Below are 20,890 nucleotides of genomic sequence, written 5' to 3'. Positions count from 1 at the left end.
ATTCGAAAAGTTGCTGTTTACCAATCACAATGTTTCTTAGAAACAATATTCGTTTTACTTGGCAACCAAACAGGCGCTTGATGTTTATAACGAATAAACATAAAAAACAGAATCAGCAACCCGAAAACTTGTATAAATATATTTTTTGTGAACTCAATTTCTCTTCGCAATAATGGAGGACACCGAAGACCAAGATTCCTGCGACTTTGCTAACATATCGGATGCAGATCCACAACCGGCCTTGGAGCCGGAGGAAATGAGCATTTTGCCGCCCAATCATCCGCTTTTGCGGAAGTTCCAACAATCGCTCAAGGAGCATTTGCTTCGGACCAAGTATAAGCTGGAAAATGAGATAACGGACATCAAATATCAAGTGAAACAGAAGGAAGATCGCCGCGAAGCTCAAGGATTGGCCCTTTATGATATGCAAAATAAAATAACCTATCAGGAGCAGCAAATCAAGGAGATCTCAACGCAAATTGACGAGCACATTGAGAAGCGACAAGAAGAGGAAGCTGCAGTGGAAATCATTAAAAAGGAATACGAAGAAAAGGTGAAATTGACGCGCACGCAAAAATCATTGTATCAGACACGCATGATGGAGCTGGAAGATCTACAAAGTCTGGGCAGCAACATCAAACAATGGGCTTACGATGTCGAGGACGAGGTGAAGAATGCCAAGCGCATTGTTAGCCGCGATGCACAGTTGCAGAAGCAGCTGTCAGAGGAGAAACGCAAGTCCGATATACTCTTTTATCGACTCGATATGGAAGTGAAGAAAAAGGAGGCCGAGCTCGAATCAATTATCGAAGATGGAGCAGCCATCCGAGAGGTGGTGAACGTTCTCAATATGAGCATTGCGGATGCCAATACCGATCTGGAGGCGCTGCAGAATGAACACAAGCGTCTGGTGCAAGCTTGGAGTGAGGTGATCATTGCGATTCAGCAGCGTGATAAGATTCTATTCCAAGTCCAGGATAATATAAGGTAAGCTAATACATTTTTGACACAACAAATTGAGCAATTATCATTGGGCTTCAATGCATTTTTTAATTTATCATTTCTTATGCAGAAAACAAAAAGAAGCCATCAAACTAAGTTTAAATGGTGTGGAGGCTGTAAAAAAACAAATAGCACGTGAAATGCAATTAAACAAGAAACTAGAATCGTTCAAGCAGCGAATGGTGGATGACATGAACACTCTTAGTCGTGACTGTAAGTTTTTCTTGCTCTCAATTATCACTAGACGTAAGCTAAACATGCCTTATTTTAGGTCAACGCGAAGCAGAAAATTTGACGGGCTTGCAAAACAAACTCGACGAATTTCCCGACTTCTTAGCGCGAACTGAAGCCGATTTGCAAGAAGCCACCCGTGAAGGTCACAAACTGATGTCTGAAATCCGTCGCCTTGATTTCGTGCTGGACAAAAATCATCAGAAAAAATTTAAAACCGAAGAAGCTATACTCAAACTGGCTCAAGAACAACTTATTACCGATAAAGCCAGTGGTTATCGCTTGAAGCTTTTGAACAAAGCGCAGGAGCAACGTCGAAGTGTCGATTTGTCGCTGTCGAAAGTTCAAAATCAATTGTCGCTAGCCATGCTGGACGTGGAGCAGTTAAGAGGAGTACTTTACAAGTCTCGAAATGAAAATGATGTTGTCAAAGAGAATCTGAATAAGGCTGAACAAAAATCCGATTGCCTGGAAGACGAACTGAAGCGAATGCAAACTAAGATTGATATCAAAATGCAGCGATTCGAGAAGTTAAATAGCCAAATCGAAGAGATCCAAAGTGCCTTTGGGGATGAGACTGGCAATCCAACTGAATTAAAGGTGAGATTTGCGGTAAATAGAGATATTTATATATTAAATTACCATATTTAAACAGATCAAACAAATTGAGAAATCCATTCACATTGGAGAACATCAGATTAGGGAGCATCAACAATTTTGGATAATGCTGCAGAATCATTACGTCAACTTGACGCATAAGCGAAGTGATCAGTTGCATGAGATTCAGGTGACCCGCAAACGTAAGTAGGATACGAAATTCCAGTATGATATAGATATTTGAATACTAATGCATTCACATATTTTGCAGAATTGTCAATCATAAAGCAAAAATCATTGAAAGTTGAGCAAGAGTTGGAGATATCAGAAAGCAAAACCAGAGATCTAAAGCTAGATATACAAAAATTCACCTCCAAATTGGAGCTGCTCAACGAGAAAATTTACAATAAACGCAAAAATCATGACACCGAAGAAAGCGAGTACGAACATGAACAAGCTGAGCTTAGCCAAAGACTCAAGGTTAGTAGTCCAAATTATTTTAATTTGAACGAACAGGAAAATCCTATAATTTCGAATTTCAGGACACTGAAGCAGGCACATTGAAATTGGAAAAGGATATAAATGATTTGCAAAATGAAATAGAGCTCAACAAAGACTTGGTGCTCGACAGCCATCGAGAAGCATTGTCTTGGGAAACAAAACACAAGTTAATTGAGGAAACTATCAATTGGTCCAAGTCGGAGTCATCGTTAAATGGTGAAATAGGCGCCATGAAAATCGAAATACACAGAATGAATATACGTCACAGTCAATTGAAGCGTGCTCAAGAGAAATTAGTTCAAGATTTAGAACATTGTGTAATGCATCGGGAGCAAATATTTGTGAATGCTTCGGTCAAGGAGCATATCGATGCCAAAAAGAAAAGGTTTAAGAATTCATCGCAGGCGCAAGTAAAACTTGAAGAAGTACGCAATAAAACCAAGGCGATTCTAAATGAAATCGCATTCTTAGCGGATAACCGTATCGTCGATTCTGTCAGCAATATAGAAAAAATGATCTACATTCTGCGAAAGATTCAAGCGGATCTCACGGAAGTCACATCCAAAGATACCAGAATCCAAGCGCAAATTGAAGATGCCATACTAATGAAACACGCTAATCTTGAGCAGATCATTCGCAAACAGAATCGGGCCAAGGCATTCCGTAAGCTCAGCACTTCCAAGGGACAGCTCAAGATTGTGAGATCAGAAAGTGTTATTCAGCAACAATTAGAGAATCAACTTGAGATGAATGATACGCTGATGGAAATTATTCAAACACTTACAAACGATTATCCCGAAAAAAAAACATTCTTCTCAAAAATTGTTCATTTTTTGAAAGAGTAAATGTGTTTAAAGCGTAAATAAATTTCTTTTGCAACAGTTCACCAGTTGGCTTTATCAATTGAGCCAAATAATGTAAAATATTTATGGTATGGTTTTCGGGTACACGTATCGGGTTTGTGGGCCTTATAATAGTACATGAAGTGGTGCACCTGGACAAACATTGAAAGAGCTGCATGTCTGAAGTAGTTCAACCTGCTTATAGTCTAGGTAAATAATGCATTTTAGAACTTGATTTGGCCACTTAACTGAACGGCAAAATATTTATTAATCTCTTCCACCATATTCACATCGGAAGAGAAATCTTCGAATGAAGTGTTTCCCTTGGACAATCAACAAATGCTATTAATGATAGTTTAAAAGTTGACCTCTCATCCATATATTTCCCAGAAATTAAAATTGTAAGCAAAGATTTTTGTAGTTTTTCGTAAATTATTACATTTTTAATGATCCAAGATTTTCAACATAGTTTAAGGATTTATTAACAACGCGAAGATTCAAAAAAATAATGTTTACTTATGTTCAAAGTGCATTTCAATTAAGATATAATTGTATTTAAAATACATATATACCTACAGACACATACACACGCATACAATGGAATGTAATGAGTATAGTATATGCTAAAATTGGATTTAATCTTCCTACTACAATAAATTTAATTGAAAGTACACTTCACACATGAATTCCATTGCAGAATTAAAGAATCTATGAAATGTGCAACTCCATCAAGTGTACACCAAGATATACAAACATACAGACACATAATAATAATTATAATAATAATCAGGAACGAGACGAGTCAATATTTTGTTGTTAATAAATGAAACTTGATACACATCATCCTTTTCTTGGTATATCTATAGCTATTATCTAACTATCATTTGATTAGTAGATCGGTACAAACATGAATATCAACAAGAGATTGATCAAAATCGGAGCATTATTATATTGAAAAGATGCGATAGAAATTATAATTTCAGCATCCCAAAAGATACAATCTGTTCTTTTCATTTTCGTTTTTTTGTTTGTTTAATTAGTTATTAGATGAGCAAGAAGATATTTTTGCTGTTTTCAAATGAGATTTGCAATACATAGATACTTTGTTTTCTTTTTTGTTTTGTTTTGTTTCGTTTTTTTTTTTTTTTTTTTTTTTTTGCAGAGATCTGAGTACTAAAAAAAACATTCTGGCTTATTAATACATCAATCAATGCGTTAGAGTGTAGTTTCAAAAAATTTAGTCTATAGACAAATTCGTTTTGGATTATTTTGCTATTATTTGAAATCGACAATTGAAATACGAGTTAATAATATTTTGATTTGCTTGTTAAAATACGGAACAAATAAACACACAAATATACAATATGCATAAATTGATTAAACTCTTCAATATTCTTAGAGTAATAATGAACTGAGATGTAATTGTTAATGTAAAATGGTAATTATGTAAATACACATACATTTATATATATATAAAGAACTCTCGATTGACATATATAATTATGTAATATGTCAAAGAAGACAATAGGCAAACAGACAGACAAACAGACAGATACATATATATGTATGTGTGTAACATTCGTTTTGGTACTGACTAATTGTTATCTTACGTTTACGATGTAAATTTGTATACTGTTGAACATATTAAATGACATTTGTTTATACAGTACATGATTAAAAAGTGTGTGTGTTAATTGGAGAATGACAAATTTATCAACGTGTGTAGGTAAAACATGTTATTCATCTTATAATATAATGAGATATCGTAAATGCATTAGGTACATGCCATTTTTTCGCATGAATACACATATGATGTATAAATATATAATATATTGTATAAGTAAAGACATGTATTTATATGAAGTTTAATAGGATTTACCTACTATGTGTAAGAGAAATAATTTTTGTTTATACACAGACAAATGATATATACGAGTTAGTATTTAGTTCTGTTATTTTGATGTTGGTTTTTATGTCTTTGCTATACTTAATTCAAATAAGAAAATATAACACCGAACAAGCTAACGTAGCAAATGTGAAACATTCAAAATACGCGACAAACAAAACAAAACCGAAAAACAACATAACGGAAATCAAAATAAAACCAATATGTTTAAAATGTAAGTTATTTTATTTTGTAAGTTTTTGTTTTTAAAGCGCCTGTTCTGGTTGTCGTTCTTTAAATTTCAACGTTGCTTCAAAAATTAATGACTTCAATGCATCTCGAGATATATCATCATTTTCCATGTTGATGCGAAACGGTACTTCGGCAACGGGCTAAAGGTAGTTGTTTACATTAAATAATTAGTGGTGTATCTCAATATATTTATATATATGTATTGTATAATTTAGATTTTAAAATTACCTCATCGCCGGGATCATAATACTGTTCCAAGTATGGATGTGCCAAAGCTTCCTCGACTGGAATTCGTTTGTGCGGATTAAACGTCAACATTTTCCCAAGCAAGTCTAATGCCAAAGCGTCTGCATTTGGGAATAACCTTGACCATGGCACATTTGGTTTGAATGGCAATGATTCTAAATAATTTCTTGCCTGCAAATCGTACGTAATATTCAAAAATTATTATAAGGGGAATAACTTTAGTTTATGTAGACGGCTGCACTTGCCTTTTCATTAATAATACATTCCAAATCCTCCTGTGATGGTGAGCCTAGTACACCAAGAATGTGGTTTAGCTGATCCAAGTAATGTTTGCCGGGAAATATGGGTCGATTGCTCAACATTTCAGCCAAAATGCAGCCAACTGACCAAATATCAATCGATTTAGTATAACCTTTTGAATTAAGCATAATCTCTGGTGCCCTGTACCATCGAGTAGCAACGTATTCAGTTAAAAACCCAGTGTGATCGTGCTCCGGATCGGCAATACGTGCCAAACCAAAGTCGCAAATCTGTAAGCGAAAAAATCAGGTTAACAATAAAATTAAAAAAATAATTAGCACTCTATCAAAAATGATACAAACTTTTAAATCGCACGTCTTATTGAGTAATAGATTGCTCGGTTTAAGGTCGCGATGTAAAACGTTTGCCGAATGGATGTACTTTAGACCACGCAATATCTGATACAGAAAGTAACAGATATGATCATTACTCAGCCTCTGCAAGCAAAGAGAGCAAATATATTTTAGATAAGATTAGATGCACTCACCATATCAAGATGATTACTCATTAACTGCAAATATGTATAAAGATTTGTATTTACCTGCGTTTTCAATAGTTTATACAAATCAGTCTCCATTAAGCATTGTACAATATATACATCCCTCATTTGTTCTATGCTATCTACTCGCAAGATGTCTCGAATATCAATAATCTGTAATAAATATGTGTTGCGATATAAAAACTATACATTTTCAGTCTAAATTATACAAATATTATTTACGTTTTCGTGTTTGAATCTTGTTAGAATGGTTATTTCCCGCAAAGTTCGTTGACAATACGTTTGATGCTCGAATGGGGAAATCTTTTTTATAGCAACTCTTTGGTTCGTCAACGTATCATCGGCAGATCTGCAAATAAAAGATTCAAATAAGAATGTATTTTATATATAAACCGGTGGCTATCTTGTCATGCAATTGATAATAAAAATTTATAAAGGGCATAGGAACAGGACAGAAAATCTTATCATGTTGATTCATTTTCTTGATTACGTTAATAATAAAAAATGAATGAATGAAGATAAAATAGTAATTTGTGGTGGACATCAATAAATATTTAGAACAAAATAAAAATAATTTCAATAAAATCAAACCAAAAATAAGTTGCCGCCGTGAATATTTTATTAAAAAAAAAAACTATTTCAAGATAATTATTTATTATTTCTAAAGACTATCAGTAAATGTTTTAAAAACACTTTTTCATCAGCGCTTAAACAAAAATTTAATGAGTTAAGTATTTAAACAAATACTGTTTTAATATATATATTTATATGATATAAAGAGTAAGTAAAGGAACTATGATGAATCACAGTGTATTCTGGTTGTGTTCCAACAAGATTTAGGACAAAACAGAAGATATACTTACACCACCATGCCATATGCGCCTTCACCAATATATGTTAGTTTCCTATAACGTGGGCCAACTTCGAATATCTGGCCCCTGATTACTTCGGCATTAGGATTTGGGGCAGCCAAAGCGGCAGCTCCCTCAGCACTTACTCCAGCATTTCCCTCCGCCATTTTATGTACAGCAACTTTTTAAACTGAAAATATAACAAAATTATATCCATATTTTTATAAGATCGCTAATGCTCTAATGTGGCGAAAATTAAAAAAAAAAATATATGAAAAAAAAAACAAAATATCAAATTTGTGTAACAGTTACTTGAGAATTTACATGAACTTATAATAATGGAAAATGTATATACTACTTAAGAGGGACAACACCCGTCGTGGTCTTTTATTAAAACGGTTTGTCTACTTTGACGAACACCAGTTGCGACTTGCAAGCGGAAATGAATTTAACACGATATTACACATGTATTGACACTGGCCGCTTTTAATGTGATAAGCTCAAGAAGAATCGCAAATTTTCGTATTTAATAATTCATCTACACAGTGCGATTCATTTATATGTACATATGTATTAGAGATGCACAATAGATGGTTTAGCGCAGCATTGTTGCTTTTTGGCCTAATATCGATATGCGACTATTGCCCAGGCCTATAAGCAATAAACGATAGTTTGGTATAGATGCGATAAATTCAAAATTTGCACCAAAATAAAAAAAAAGTTTTTTATATTTAATAAAAATAATAATTTTATATTTTTTTTGTATTTATTTTAACAAATTTTGTTACAAATTTACAAGATATATAATTTCTACCATAGTTATCGAATAAACCATAGTAAGCAAAAATATCGCCTACCTATACCATCACCATTGAAAATTAATTTATCGATGCTTAGAGCCTTGGTGCATCACTAGTAAAAAAAATTGAGTAAAGTGTGCAAGTGTGTTTTTCCGTACAGAAAATCTTCAACCAATATTAAAAGTGATTCATATTTTATTTACTTATCACTTAATCAGCCCAAAGAGAAAGCGCGTTGTGTGAAAACCAATTGGCGATAATAATTAATCAAGAAGCAATCAAGTAATCAATACATAAGTGAAACTACAAAACGTACAAAAGCAAAATTATCTAATATATAAATATGTCTCGTTCAATGGATTCTGAACATTTATTTGATTACTAAGTGTTGCATTGTTGTTATTTCCGGATATACAACAATACAAAAAGATTAGTGGAGTGGAGCAGAACATCGAAAACTAAAGAAAAACAAAACCGACGCGCTATACGCAGAATATTTGACGCCATTTTATATTTCTGCGTATATTCCTTAATACGAAGGTCACACTTCACACATCTATACATAAACGCACACCCATTCAACCGTTTATTCGTGTGTATACACACACACACACAAGGCTAACAAAAACAACTACATACAAACGCATCATTAAGTGTGTGGGTGCGTATAAGTAATCCAGATACAAAGTTATACAACAAAAAGATATATTTGTGAAAACAAAGAATTCTGACTGCAGCCAGTGCTCGTTGTTGCAGTTCAAACACTCAAAAAAGCAAAAGAACCCAAGAGATCAATTTAAATTGTGCCAGCAATTGTGTTAAAGTGTAATGTTAGTAAAACAGTGCAGACTCCAGCATATTTACAACATCATCGAGAAGAGAGTCGCTGTCAAGAAGAGAATCGCTGTTCATCCGAGTACCATGTTTAGAAATTTCAAAGTCGTCCACACTATTCCTTTCTGGGCCATATATGGAGCAAGAGCTGTCCAAACGAGAAACATTTTAGCGACGCCGCAAATATTGATAAACAGCTGTTGTTGCGCTTAAGCTGCTGCCTTTTGTTTCGCTATTGTTCGTTTTTGTCGATCAAAATTTGCTTAAATCTTTGTGAAGCATACGCATATAGAAAATTTACTCGATCGTTTATAATACATATAACGAAAACGACGTCGTGTTCTCAAACGTTCGCCTGCAATTCACAATATCTCATCGCGAAAAATATATACATATATATTGCCTATAAGTGAGATCCTGAATCCCGGAAGCAGAGAACAAGTGGAATTACAAGATGAAGTTACTCGAGAGCTCGCGCTTCGAGGCCATCAACAATGCGATTTCTATTCAAACTGGTGGCGTCACAATTTTCGGACGCATCGAAAGCTACTCATGGTAAGAAAAATATACAAACCTTATATAATCACAATTTCTTATCAGACTAGTGAATTTTGAATTAGATGATCTGATTATAATTATACGGAAACAACATGTAGTATATTAAGAGTAGGTTTGGGTTCTTTGTATTTTAAAAAGCTTGTTAAAAGCTCAATTCCGAACTGATCACAATATTTAATAATATTTTAATTTGGTTGTGCCAAACCTTAATTATATAATCATAAATTCTTATCAGATTCCTAAACTTTTTGAGACTTGAATGGAAATTTTATAGATTATTCATTGATTAATTGTGTTTATAATAACTTAGTAACCCAACTTTTTATTTATGTAAATTATTCATGTATTCACTGCATTTAAAAAAGCGTATTAAAAGCTCGAATCCATTCTAAAGTAAATATTGATTAACTTTCGCATTACTTTATTTCTTATTTGTACTGTACATTATTTTACTCTCAATCTTATAGTGTTTTAATTTCTTTTTATAATAAGGAATTTTCTTTTAAGCAGAAATGCTCTAATTGCCTGCGTAATATTAATTCTTACATACTTATCACATATTTAAATTTTGTATAATAATATATTGACCATCTCACATCCGTAAGCTAAACTTTGTTTTTTGTAGGCAAATAATAGTTTGTTTAATGTAAAAATTTCTAGGTAACTCTTTTGTTTATAAGTAAAACGATAAAGTAATTCTTGATATTGATTAATTATATAAGAAGATGGCCTTCATCCGATTCAGTGGGGCTTGGCCCTGAACACAATATGAAATGTAATAGTTTAAATATATTTTTAATGCGTTAACATTTTTTAAAATTACCTAACACGTTTTGTCTTTGCTTTGTTGCATAAAACCTATTATGATTGATTAGATTGTTCTACGTAAATACAATTTAAATAATGTTTTTTTTTGTATTTCAACAATTTTAGCAAAATGGTAGCTGCCGAGAAAGTCTTGTACAAGCGATTCACGGCCGAGACCCATGGCCATGATCTGCAGGCGTTATCGCCGCCTCAAACGCTATCGGACATTTCGCCGAACTTTCATCGCAACAACAGCCAGTCTGGTGATGAAGGCGTCATTCTGTGTGACACGATCTCACGCAAAACTCTTTTCTACTTGATTGCCACGCTGAATGCGTCTTTCGAGCCTGACTATGATTTCTCAGATGCAAAGGTGAGTTTAAAAGTCCAATCTCTTTGATTCTTTAAAACTTACTAATTGAATTTTCTTTCATATTGCAGTCGCATGAGTTTAGCAAGGAACCTTCCTTGCCTTGGGTTATGAATTCGGTTCACTCGAACCTGTCTGCTTTGGCTGGCGATCAATATCAGGTTTTGCGCCAGCCATTATGGTCTGCTGTCGACGATGAGGTTAACTTATCGGAATGCGACATATATAGCTATAATCCGGATCTTAGCTCGGATCCATTTGGCGAACCTGGTTGCCTCTGGTCCTTTAATTATTTCTTTTACAATAAGAAGCTAAAACGCATCGTTTTCTTCACCAGCCGAGCCGTAAAGTACGTTGAAAACTCCACATTTAGCAATTTCATTATATTAACAAGTTTATTATTTTTTCCTGCTTTCAGCTCTCTTTATGCTGGCGAAACATCAGACTTTTCAATGGAAGAAGACTTATACTAAATATATGATTGATTGTAGTCTCTTTCGTATTCATATTTCATTATGCTCTTAATTTTTTTTTGTAGTCTTACCAATTAGTGGGCAAAGAATAAAGGTAGGCTTCAGTACACACTAAATGCACTATATAAAGTGAAGAATTCAGAACAAAATGTATAACTATTCTCCAATTGCATCACTGGCATGATTTTCAAAGTTTCTGATTTTTTTGAAAAGTCAACATGCAGATATATCTTAACATTTAATCAAGTATTTTATTCAACAAACAAATATTAATGAAAAAATCGTTAAAAGCAAATAAAAAATAAGTTTGTATAAAAGTGTTCTGTTATTTATTCTTCGTTATGTTTTTCACAAGAGTTGTGTTGTTGATGATCATGAATTGTGTCACCTTGAACTGCATAGTATTTAAAAATACGCATCTATATCTTGAACATTACGAAGGCACCGTCGATTTGGCCATGAATCGAAAACATTGAAGACGTCCGACTGGCTGCAATAAAATTGGAAACTAGAATGACTGTCAGAAGGACTTTAGATCCAAGTTGAATTCAAAAGAAAATAAATAAATTAAAATGTGTGCTACCAATAACAATGTGTATTTTTATCATTAAAAGTTATACGTTTCAAAAAGTTTTACAAAATGCTAATAGAAGCGAGATTTGTATTTTTTAAATTGTGTTTAATCCTTCCCAATTAGAACAAAAGAGAAAGGAATTAAGTTCCTTTCCTTTAACATGGATGTTATTTTAGCGAACTGTACTATAGGCTAATGCGGTTATTCCCACAACGCACGAACCAAGTTACACAAAAAAAAATAGGTAACAAATTCCGTGAACTTAAGAAATTATATATTTATGTTTGCACATTTTAAAGTAACCTGTATTATTTTTAATGTCGAGACGATTAGGGCTTTGAAGAATAGTAAAAGTTGCCAAGACCTCACATGGTAGAGAAATTACAAATTGCAACGAAGATCGTGTGTCTGTTGTTTATTTGTACTTATATTTTCTTAAATAGTAAAGCAGTGGTAAATCCTGTCTATATTTGTAGTTTCTTAGATCTAAATGCATTAATTCTATATGGGATAGTCAAAATTTTAATAAAGGCTTGCTTTTGTCAAAGGAAATGTTTTAAAGTATTATGATATTGTATTATCTTTTTCTGTAGACGTAGAATTCAATTGCAAAGATTTATTGGCACTTTGAGTACTAGAGTTCGATATTGTCGCTTTAAGTTTCTGCAAAAGTTCGGGATCCTTTAGTGTGAGTAGGATTGATGCATACTGAAAGTAGATCAAAGAATAAGTAACATACGGAAGCATGGAAACGGAACTTACATCTGTAAAAATGGGAAAGGAGGATTTCTGCATCACAGTGTCGCCGATGATGTTCGATGTCAACAATTTGGCCAAGTTATGAAAATCACGCGTCAACAAACATTTACGTGCCAAATTCAACTTAATATATGTTTCCGATCGCTGGACACCACCGCCATAAACAATATCATTAATTGGCGGCGCACACGATGAGTTTTTGTTTAGCCAAAACTCATCATTAGGATCATTAACAATCTCCAGAGTTCGTGTCAAAGCATGTTTGGGGATACCGAACGGTGGAAATTTAGTAACATTGAACCTTCGCTCTGTGTTCTCTTCGTTTTTAGCTTTTTTAATAGCCGGTGCTTTAAACTTCGCTAGATTAGGTTTTCGCTGCACTTTTTCTTGATTTGCTTTTCTACTTCGTGTGTTCATGGTTATTTCTTTATTTTTACTTGTTTCACTTTGCTTGGTACTTTTTAGAGATTCGCTATATGAGCATTACATTATCGATAAGAGCAGCAAACGGTCGCATTGTATTATCGACTACTGCAGTTGAATGTGTCATCTCAAATTATGTTATGTTTTGCGCTTAAACGCATTGTATGTATATTTCATTAAAATGTGTAGCGATGTTTTGTCATATGTTAAAAATGATAATACTCCATCATGTATTAAAGAAAATGTTTTTGTTATAATTATTTATTTATTACGCGATATTTAAATACTAGATTCATCGGTATTGCTATATGTCAAGCTATCGCTGTACAATTATCGCCCATCCCTATTATCAACAATATCTCGAAATTTGTTTTAGCAGCAAGTGCATTTACTTTTGCATCCAAGATTAAATGAGAGAATCCCCATATTTAGTGATGCATTTGAGTACATTTAAATAACCGGATACACGTATGTACAAGCGGACTTGTGTGTGCGTCAGTATTCATTAATTAAAATCTTTGCTGATTTCGTTTGCAGCAAACAATGAGCATGAGTTGTGAATGGCGCACTTCATTATCAGATGCAGAAATGCCGGATGTGAAAAATACGCCGAATGACGACCTAATGGAACAACAGCTCATAAGTGAAATTAAATTTGAGCCTGAGGAGGTCACAGAGACCACATATTTTGAGGGGCAAGGCTATGAAGAGGAAGTTGTGACCACCGTGGGATGCATCGAGGACGCAATTGGCGAAATGTGTGAGTTGCGGGAGAAGGAGGATGATGATAATGATGAGCACAGTGGAACACAACTTTCGGATGCATTAAATGACCATAACTACACGTCACAGGAGCTTGTACTGAGTCAACCTAGACTGGGTAGTGTTAAAGATTTGCTCTTGAGTCAAATTGTTTCGTCCAGCGACACGGTGCCAACGAATGTCTCTAATTTTGTTGACAACACCATCAACAAGATTAAGATACTACGCCTGGAGAATAGCAAAAGGGAGGCTGATGAATCAGTGTTGGACTTCAATTGCTCTGAACCCTTGGAAGTGGAGCCCGGCGATGAATACTTTGAAAGTCTTTACAAGAATTTTAGTGAGAATGCAACAGGGTTGAGCAAACGACTTGCGGACACACTGAGCTGTGCCAAAGACATACTGAATCACTGCAATGCGGAAACAGTGCAAACTGAAGAGGAGTTGCAAGTGTTTATTTCGAGTAAAATAAAAGAATTGCAAAAGGTAGCGAATATTAAACAAACAACATCGACTGAAGCAACGCAAACCAACACAAAAAGCTTCTTCAAAAAGCGGCATCGCATCAATCGCAATGCCAAAAGGAATCTTTTGAATTCTGATTCAGACTCTTCACGCTACGATTCGGATAATGCGAGTAGTTTTAATGAAGCTTTTAGATCGTGTTCTGTGGAAACTTCTACGAAACAGGCGGATAAAGAGAGCGTACGATGTCGGAATCTCGAGTACAACGATGGCATTGATCTCTCCAAGTATATTAAGTTGGATATAACCAATAAGAAATTCCGTCAAGCGTCGTGTGACATGAAGGGCGAAGGGGAAGCTACATGTTCTTCTGCTGACGACACAGACAAGGAAATTGAAAGGTTTGTGTTAAATAAAAGCATATTTAAACGAAACTAATAAATTTCTCAATTCATAAGGCTGACCAACTTGAGTGGCTTAAAGAAACGTCACGTGCAGCAGCGACAGGTGAAGCTGAAGGATAAACCGAAGACAAAACCATTGAGTGTTAAGGGTATTGAAGCGCTGGACGAGTCTGAAGATGATATGGAAGCTCTTGACAGTGATCATAGTTGCAAAGAAGTGAGTATGTATGTAGAGTTTTCAATTTTCACTATGCAAAATTGTGACGATCAGCGAAGAACAGGTGGGCAGGCATTTAGTATTGAACGGCAAAGCTAATCTTGATTTATATATTTTATAGACCGACGACGAAGCCATCACAGAGAATCAATATTTGTCGCGATTCAATGAGCAGATCAAAAAAGAATTACTCGATGACTCCAACAGCGATTCTGGACTGTCGGATGAAAGCGATTATAATCAATTAAAGGATTCATCATCGTCAGAGAATGAATCCAAATCGGAGGTCGTCGACAAGTTTCTGCAAGTCTTCAAATGCGACGATGATGGTGGCAATACTGAAGATATTGAAGTTAAGCTCGATTTGGATGGCGTTCTAAAGGAATCAGATAGTCATGACGAACAATCATGGCATGACAATATTGTGAAGCCTAAGAGATCGAAAAAGTCGCTGGAGAAACGTCTGGCCGAGGCGGAAAAACGCAATCAAAATGAGGAAATCGTAGTGAGTTCCGAGAGTGAATATTCCGAAGCGGAGCCCGAACCCGTGGAGGTGAACACACGTGTGCTAAAACCAATGCTGCGCATGGATCAACTGGCGAAAGAGACGCGAGCCGCACAGGAGACGGAAACCGAGCGAGTACGTCGATTGGAGCAGAAGCAGAAAACAATGACGAAAGCCTTAAAAAATAACAAGAACACACAAGCAAATGCGTTCATACTCGATTATCTGGAAAAAACAAAGACTTTTGTGCAAGTCGATGAGGATCTTGTCAAGCTATTGAAGCCACATCAAATTGATGGTATTAAGTTCATGTATGATTCATGCTATGGCGGCATTGATCATAGCAAAAAAAATACGGGATCTGGTTGCATTTTGGCCCATTGCATGGGGTTAGGCAAAACTTTGCAGGTAATCAAAATGATTAGTAGAACCTAATTTTCTTATATTAACTATATGGTTCTTCTTGCAGTTAATCGCACTGTTGCACACAGTGATTTCCTACAAGGAACTGAATACATCCAAGGTGCTAGTGCTCTGTCCGAAGAGTACGGTTATGAATTGGGCTGATGAACTTCAACGATGGCTGGGACCACTTAAAAGCAAAACCAAATACAAAGTCTACGTCTTTCCCGATCTATCGTAAGCAATATTAGCAAATACTGTAATTAGATGATTACATATTTTTCTTATCTTTAGTGACATTTCCGATAAACTAAGAGTCTTGGAGGAATGGTCTTTGTCATCGGCCAGCAAAGCAGGCTGTTTGTTGGTTGGCTATGAGGCTTTTCGAACTCTAGTGTTTTACAAGAATCGCGGCAACTTGAGCACTTCCAAATTGGAGAGTATACGGGATAAAGTCAATAAATATCTACTTGAACCGGGTAATAAATATTTGACACATATATAGAGGCAGTCACAACGTAAAAGGCTTCTTTTAGGTGCGGATCTTGTGGTATGCGATGAGGGACACATCATTAAGAACAGCAAGTCGGCTATAAGTTTGGCGGTGTCCAAAATTATTACACCTAAGCGCATTATGCTCACTGGAACGCCAATTCAAAACAATTTAAAAGAATGTGAGTAAATCTTTCAGATTTGGAGTATTTACTATTATATTTATTTATCGATTCAAATTGTTTGCAGATTATAGCATGGTCAACTTTATAAAGCCACTGTATCTTGGCACTGAAAAGGAATTTGCCAATTTATATGCGAATCCCATCAAGAATGGTCAGCACAAGGACTCTAGCAAAAAAGATATTACTGTGATGAAACAACGTTCCTTTGTGCTACATAAGAAGCTCTCGAATTTTGTGCAGGTATTTTAAACTAATGACAAATTGGTTAGATCAGCACCATTAATTTAATAAATTTTATATTTATTTTGCAGCGCAAAGAAGCCGAATTGCTAAAGACTTTTTTGCCACAAAAGTTTGAATATGTTTTGTTTATTCCAATGACTGCAGTTCAGGTTAGTTTATTGACATTAACTCTACAAATATTTGTGTTAATTCTTGATTTGATTTCCTTTTAAGAACACCCTCTATGAGTATATTCTAGAAGCAATTGCAAGTCGTGGCGACAGTCGAGGCAAAAGTCTTATTACAGATTACACCGTGTTGCGAAAGGTAATTTAAGCTTAAGCAGAATAATTATTACAGTATTAAACATATATGTTTGATTGACAGATTTGGACACATCCCAAAGTATTGGAAGATGCTTGGAAAAATGCGAATATGGTGAGTTCAATGGACGTTTTTATTATTTTCCCATCAACAAATCTTGAAATTCTGTTAAAATCTTTTAAAACAGCAAAAGAACAAAAAAGAAACGAAAAGGGCGGGAGTGCCGCACTCAGATGATGATCAACCAGATGATATCTATGACAGCCAAACTGGTACTATATCGGTGACTAATGATTGGTGGCGAAAAGATCTTTCCAAAAAGGATTTGGAAACTATAATGCCCAGCAACAAACTGCGTACAATGTTTACGATATTGCGAATGTGTGAAGAGAAAGGCGAAAAATGGTAAGACAATAAATTCTCAGAGTGGAGGAACTATTGTAGTATATAAATTGATATTTTGCAGCTTAATCTTTTCGGCTTTTGTTGCCGTCTTGAATGTCGTTGAGTATTTCTTTAAGAAAATAACCGAATCCGATCCGGAGATCTTACAACACACGCGTAAGTCTAACCATAAATGAAAGCTCTTCATTGATAATAATACTCGACTTATTTTGCAGATATACCCACGACATTTAAGTCTAGCAATTCGTGGATAAATGGACAGGATTATTACAGGCTGGATGGGAAGACGCCCAAGAACATTAGGCATGAGATGATCAAACGATTCAACAGCGAAGCCAATCGAAGAGCTCGCGTCTTCTTGATCTCGGCTAAGGCTGGCGGTCAGGGCATCAATTTGATTGGAGCCAATCGAGTCATCATATTGGACACTTCATGGAATCCCTCGAACGATCAACAAAACATCTTTCGGATCTTCCGCTTGGGCCAGAAAAAAAATTGCTACATTTATCGTTTGATTGCAATGGTAAAGCGACTTCTTAATATGATTATAGTATAAAAAACTAATCAAAAAATCATGTGTAATGCAGGGCACAATGGAGGAGAAGGTGTACACGCGGTCCGTGACGAAGCAGGCGATGAGCTTTCGCGTTGTGGATGAGCAGCAGATCGATAGGCATTATAATATGGCAGAACTCGCTGAGCTTTATACGTAAACAAGGCAATAAATTTGACTTGCAAATTATGTTATTCACCATTTATAATATTTCGCAGTTTAACGAAACCAGTGCAGAGTGAAAGAACGATGCCTGTGCTGCCCAAGGATACGATATTGGCTCATCTGTTGCGTCAGTCGGAGCTGGTCTACAAGTATCATGAACATGACAGTTTATTGGAGAACAAGGTGGAACAGGAGCTGAGCGAGCAGGAGAAAGCCGATGCATGGCATACTTACGAGCGGGAATTACAAATGAATTTGGGTAACTAATTGAAGCATTATAAGAAATAACAACTAATAACTAATTTGATACTTTCTTTTTAACTTAATTAGCTCAACAAGAGGGATTAACTGCCGACAAGTAAGATTCATTAAGTTACTACAATTATAATACAGAGTTAATAAATTTGTTAATTTCAGAATGCCCAATGCTATGCCAGCGTCAAAGCTAAATCCATATCCGGGACTTGATGTGAGTTTCTAAATAATATAATTTAAAATATTTTACTCAAAATGTTCGAAAATCTTTTTGCAGATGCAAACGCTATTGAACTACAGTCTCCAATCAGCCTCGTTGATACCACAATATGGCTACAACTTGAGTCAAAACTATTTGGATACATTATCGATGTACCAAAAGTATTCGGCATTGCGATTTAATGACATGAATACCGATCTGAGCAGTTATGCGTCACCTTTCGGAGTTTTGCCAAATGCGAATCGCATGCAGCCGAGTGCTCAGCTGATGTCCACAATGCAGAATCTTGCCAATGCCTCCAAACCACATTCAAGAGATTTGGGTTTGCCCCGCACTGGCCAACCTTTAGCACATCCAACGATGCATCATCCATTAACCACAGAGTCGCCATCTCTTGCCAGCTTATCGGCCAATGCCAGTGCCAATAATGTGCTCTCCACTTTGGGACAATACAAACAGTTCCTTGACAATCCGTTGTCCAGTTTGTTAAACTATTCGACGTCTTATTCGGCTTTAGCTCAAGGTGGAGGTCTGCATCCCAATCCCAATGAAATACTTGAAGCTGTAGACAGTTTGAATAAAAGGGATAAGACAACAAAATCACGAACGTCTGTGGATCAAAACAAGACGTTAACTGCGCCTGATATTAGAGCAACAATTGCGCCTATCGTAAGCTCAGTGGATCTGACGACAACAACGCCAGTAAATGTGCCTGTCAAGAATCCCGTGCCAATGAAGAAGCATCCAGGACCTCCGACAACATCGGTTGATCTCACCACAACGACAACCTTTGCTGACACGTTGGCAAAGAAAACCACCCAGCAAAGTGACATCGACAAAAGCGTGAAATCCACAAAGCCAACAAATGTAAATTTCCCTTTGGGATTTCCCAGTGATGCAGCATCGGCATTGCCCAAGGATTTCTTGAAAAACAACGCTGCCATGCAGATAATTCCCACCACGAGTCCGCCAGGCACCAGCAGTATTACCAAGCAACTCAATGAAATTTCGCCAAGCATTTCGCTAACTGCGGTCAATCCACCCACCGAAATCGCCAAATCTCGCCCGCAAGATGTGCAAAAATCTCCAAATATCACGGCGCCCAATATTCTCAAATCGAAAAAGGCCCCAAACCCGAATGTATTTTCACTATCAAAAACTGTACGAGATAAAAATTTGCCAGCGAACTTCATGCCAACCAAAAAAGTACCAGACAATTACAATTTGATGAGTGGCGATTTGGGCAAGGTTTCCGTAAGCAGCGTTAAACCCGTATCGAGTGTTAATCAAAAAACTACAACTCCGAATTCACCAAATATTATTCGACCCGTCGCAACTAATCAGTTGTTGAGCAGCAGTCCGGCAACAAATGCGACTCAACAGTTTCGACAACAACCATTGGCCAATGAAGCCAGCAAGAATAGTGGCAATAAAGCCATAAAGGATGTGAATTTCCAAAGGTACGTAAAATTGTAGAATACTCGTTTGTTATAATTTCAATATAATAATTTAAATCCTGATACTTAATTTCAGTGATAGCAGAAAGAGATTATCAGACAACATGAAGTCGAATGTAAATAGTAAGCGAACAAAGTTACCTAATGACAATAATCCATTTGTATAGTTTTGAGCTGCGAACAAGTAAGTAACCAATGTTCTATATAATTATATTAATTCATTTCTAATGATTTTGTGTTACAGTTATCTCATCAACGCTGGCGCAACTTAAGAAATATTTGTTAACTTCTGCGAATTGCAAGCTCAAGTTTATCAATGTTATATGTATCTAGTGTACAACTGTTTTTGACTAAGCGCAATAAACATTTTTGTATTAAAAAAGTTTGTTACAATCTTAATTGATACTAAGAGTGAGAAGTAAAGAAATAAGTGATATTTCATCTGGTATGTGGTCAAATTAATGTGTCACTTTCTATAGGGTGAAATTTCCATAAGTCATCGAACAAACTGGTTTATCGCACAATTAATAATTAATAATACAAATTAAAATAAGAAGTTATAAATAAAAAATGTATTTGGAAATTTGTAAATATATATTTACAATTCAAGAAACGAATTTCTGCTGTAAACTATGTAATAAAATGAACAAAAATGAGAATATTTTTATAATACGTTTAGAGTTTCTTAAAACCTTAAGAATTTTGGGGTATAAGTGAGCAAGTGATAATTCCGTACTCGATTAATTAATTTTTGAATAATTGTGGTCGTTTGAATTTTTAATTATTAGAAGTTAATGACTGCACACAGTATGAACAATGAACCGATCCTGCCATTTATTGATGCTATAGGCTGTCGAGGTCAGTGAAGCTCTATATTTATGCTGTGTTGTCCATTTTAGTAAATGTTCCAATATTTATGTGTTTTGTTTACCTAATTAACTCGGCACGTTGTGTCAAGTTTGCGAGGGATTTTTACACTCGCATACACATGTAGCCTTACGTACTGTTAAACAGATGCGCGTAAATGTGTGGGGCTGTGTTTGTGTGTGCGTT

At 35.5% G+C, this 20,890-nt stretch overlaps 5 protein-coding genes across 7 annotated transcripts; 3 read left to right on the top strand and 2 right to left on the bottom strand.

Moving 5' to 3' along the window:
* The first annotated feature begins 88 nt into the window (after positions 1-88).
* Positions 89-3,228, top strand: LOC117564048 (coiled-coil domain-containing protein 40). Its single transcript, XM_034242658.2, has 6 exons — positions 89-987; positions 1,073-1,215; positions 1,274-1,833; positions 1,889-2,033; positions 2,102-2,310; positions 2,373-3,228. The coding sequence occupies exons 1-6, from the start codon at positions 173-175 to the stop codon at positions 3,174-3,176; spliced, it is 2,676 nt and encodes an 891-aa protein (XP_034098549.1). The 5' UTR covers positions 89-172; the 3' UTR covers positions 3,177-3,228.
* A 1,374-nt stretch (positions 3,229-4,602) lies between these two features.
* Positions 4,603-7,798, bottom strand: LOC117564050 (mitogen-activated protein kinase ERK-A). 3 transcript variants are annotated; one of them, XM_034242663.2, is made up of 8 exons: positions 7,531-7,798; positions 7,219-7,396; positions 6,578-6,704; positions 6,398-6,508; positions 6,159-6,293; positions 5,802-6,086; positions 5,539-5,727; positions 4,603-5,450 (listed from the first exon to the last, which is right to left on the bottom strand). In XM_034242663.2, the coding sequence occupies exons 2-8, from the start codon at positions 7,371-7,373 to the stop codon at positions 5,325-5,327; spliced, it is 1,128 nt and encodes a 375-aa protein (XP_034098554.1). In that variant the 5' UTR covers positions 7,374-7,396; positions 7,531-7,798; the 3' UTR covers positions 4,603-5,324. The 3 variants fall into 3 exon arrangements, with proteins under 3 accessions (XP_034098554.1, XP_034098557.1, XP_034098555.1); XM_034242666.2 differs by having other exon boundaries at positions 7,565-7,798; XM_034242664.2 differs by having other exon boundaries at positions 4,608-5,450; positions 7,562-7,798.
* A 316-nt stretch (positions 7,799-8,114) lies between these two features.
* On the top strand, positions 8,115-11,347 carry LOC117564689 (repressor of RNA polymerase III transcription MAF1 homolog). The gene is made up of 4 exons (XM_034243564.2): positions 8,115-9,395; positions 10,332-10,578; positions 10,647-10,924; positions 10,994-11,347. The coding sequence occupies exons 1-4, from the start codon at positions 9,295-9,297 to the stop codon at positions 11,046-11,048; spliced, it is 681 nt and encodes a 226-aa protein (XP_034099455.1). The 5' UTR covers positions 8,115-9,294; the 3' UTR covers positions 11,049-11,347.
* A 675-nt stretch (positions 11,348-12,022) lies between these two features.
* LOC117564690 (uncharacterized) lies at positions 12,023-12,868 on the bottom strand. The gene is made up of 2 exons (XM_034243565.2): positions 12,385-12,868; positions 12,023-12,330 (listed from the first exon to the last, which is right to left on the bottom strand). Exons 1-2 carry the CDS (start codon positions 12,796-12,798, stop codon positions 12,187-12,189), a joined length of 558 nt encoding a protein of 185 aa, XP_034099456.1. The 5' UTR covers positions 12,799-12,868; the 3' UTR covers positions 12,023-12,186.
* Positions 12,869-13,149: 281 nt separating this feature from the next.
* Positions 13,150-20,377, top strand: LOC117564335 (transcriptional regulator ATRX homolog). The gene is made up of 21 exons (XM_034243041.2): positions 13,150-13,272; positions 13,342-14,432; positions 14,490-14,652; positions 14,774-15,565; positions 15,627-15,796; positions 15,854-16,038; positions 16,096-16,233; positions 16,301-16,476; positions 16,548-16,628; positions 16,693-16,785; positions 16,846-16,896; positions 16,970-17,187; positions 17,249-17,343; positions 17,403-17,710; positions 17,775-17,896; positions 17,959-18,164; positions 18,236-18,263; positions 18,323-18,374; positions 18,438-19,840; positions 19,914-20,021; positions 20,082-20,377. Exons 2-20 carry the CDS (start codon positions 13,348-13,350, stop codon positions 20,002-20,004), a joined length of 5,457 nt encoding a protein of 1,818 aa, XP_034098932.1. The 5' UTR covers positions 13,150-13,272; positions 13,342-13,347; the 3' UTR covers positions 20,005-20,021; positions 20,082-20,377.
* The last annotated feature ends 513 nt before the right edge of the window (positions 20,378-20,890 follow it).

The sequence above is a fragment of the Drosophila albomicans genome, chromosome 2L (assembly GCF_009650485.2).
Source record: "Drosophila albomicans strain 15112-1751.03 chromosome 2L, ASM965048v2, whole genome shotgun sequence".
Taxonomy (NCBI): Eukaryota; Metazoa; Arthropoda; class Insecta; order Diptera; family Drosophilidae; genus Drosophila; species Drosophila albomicans.
This window is presented reverse-complemented; position numbering and strand designations above follow the sequence as displayed.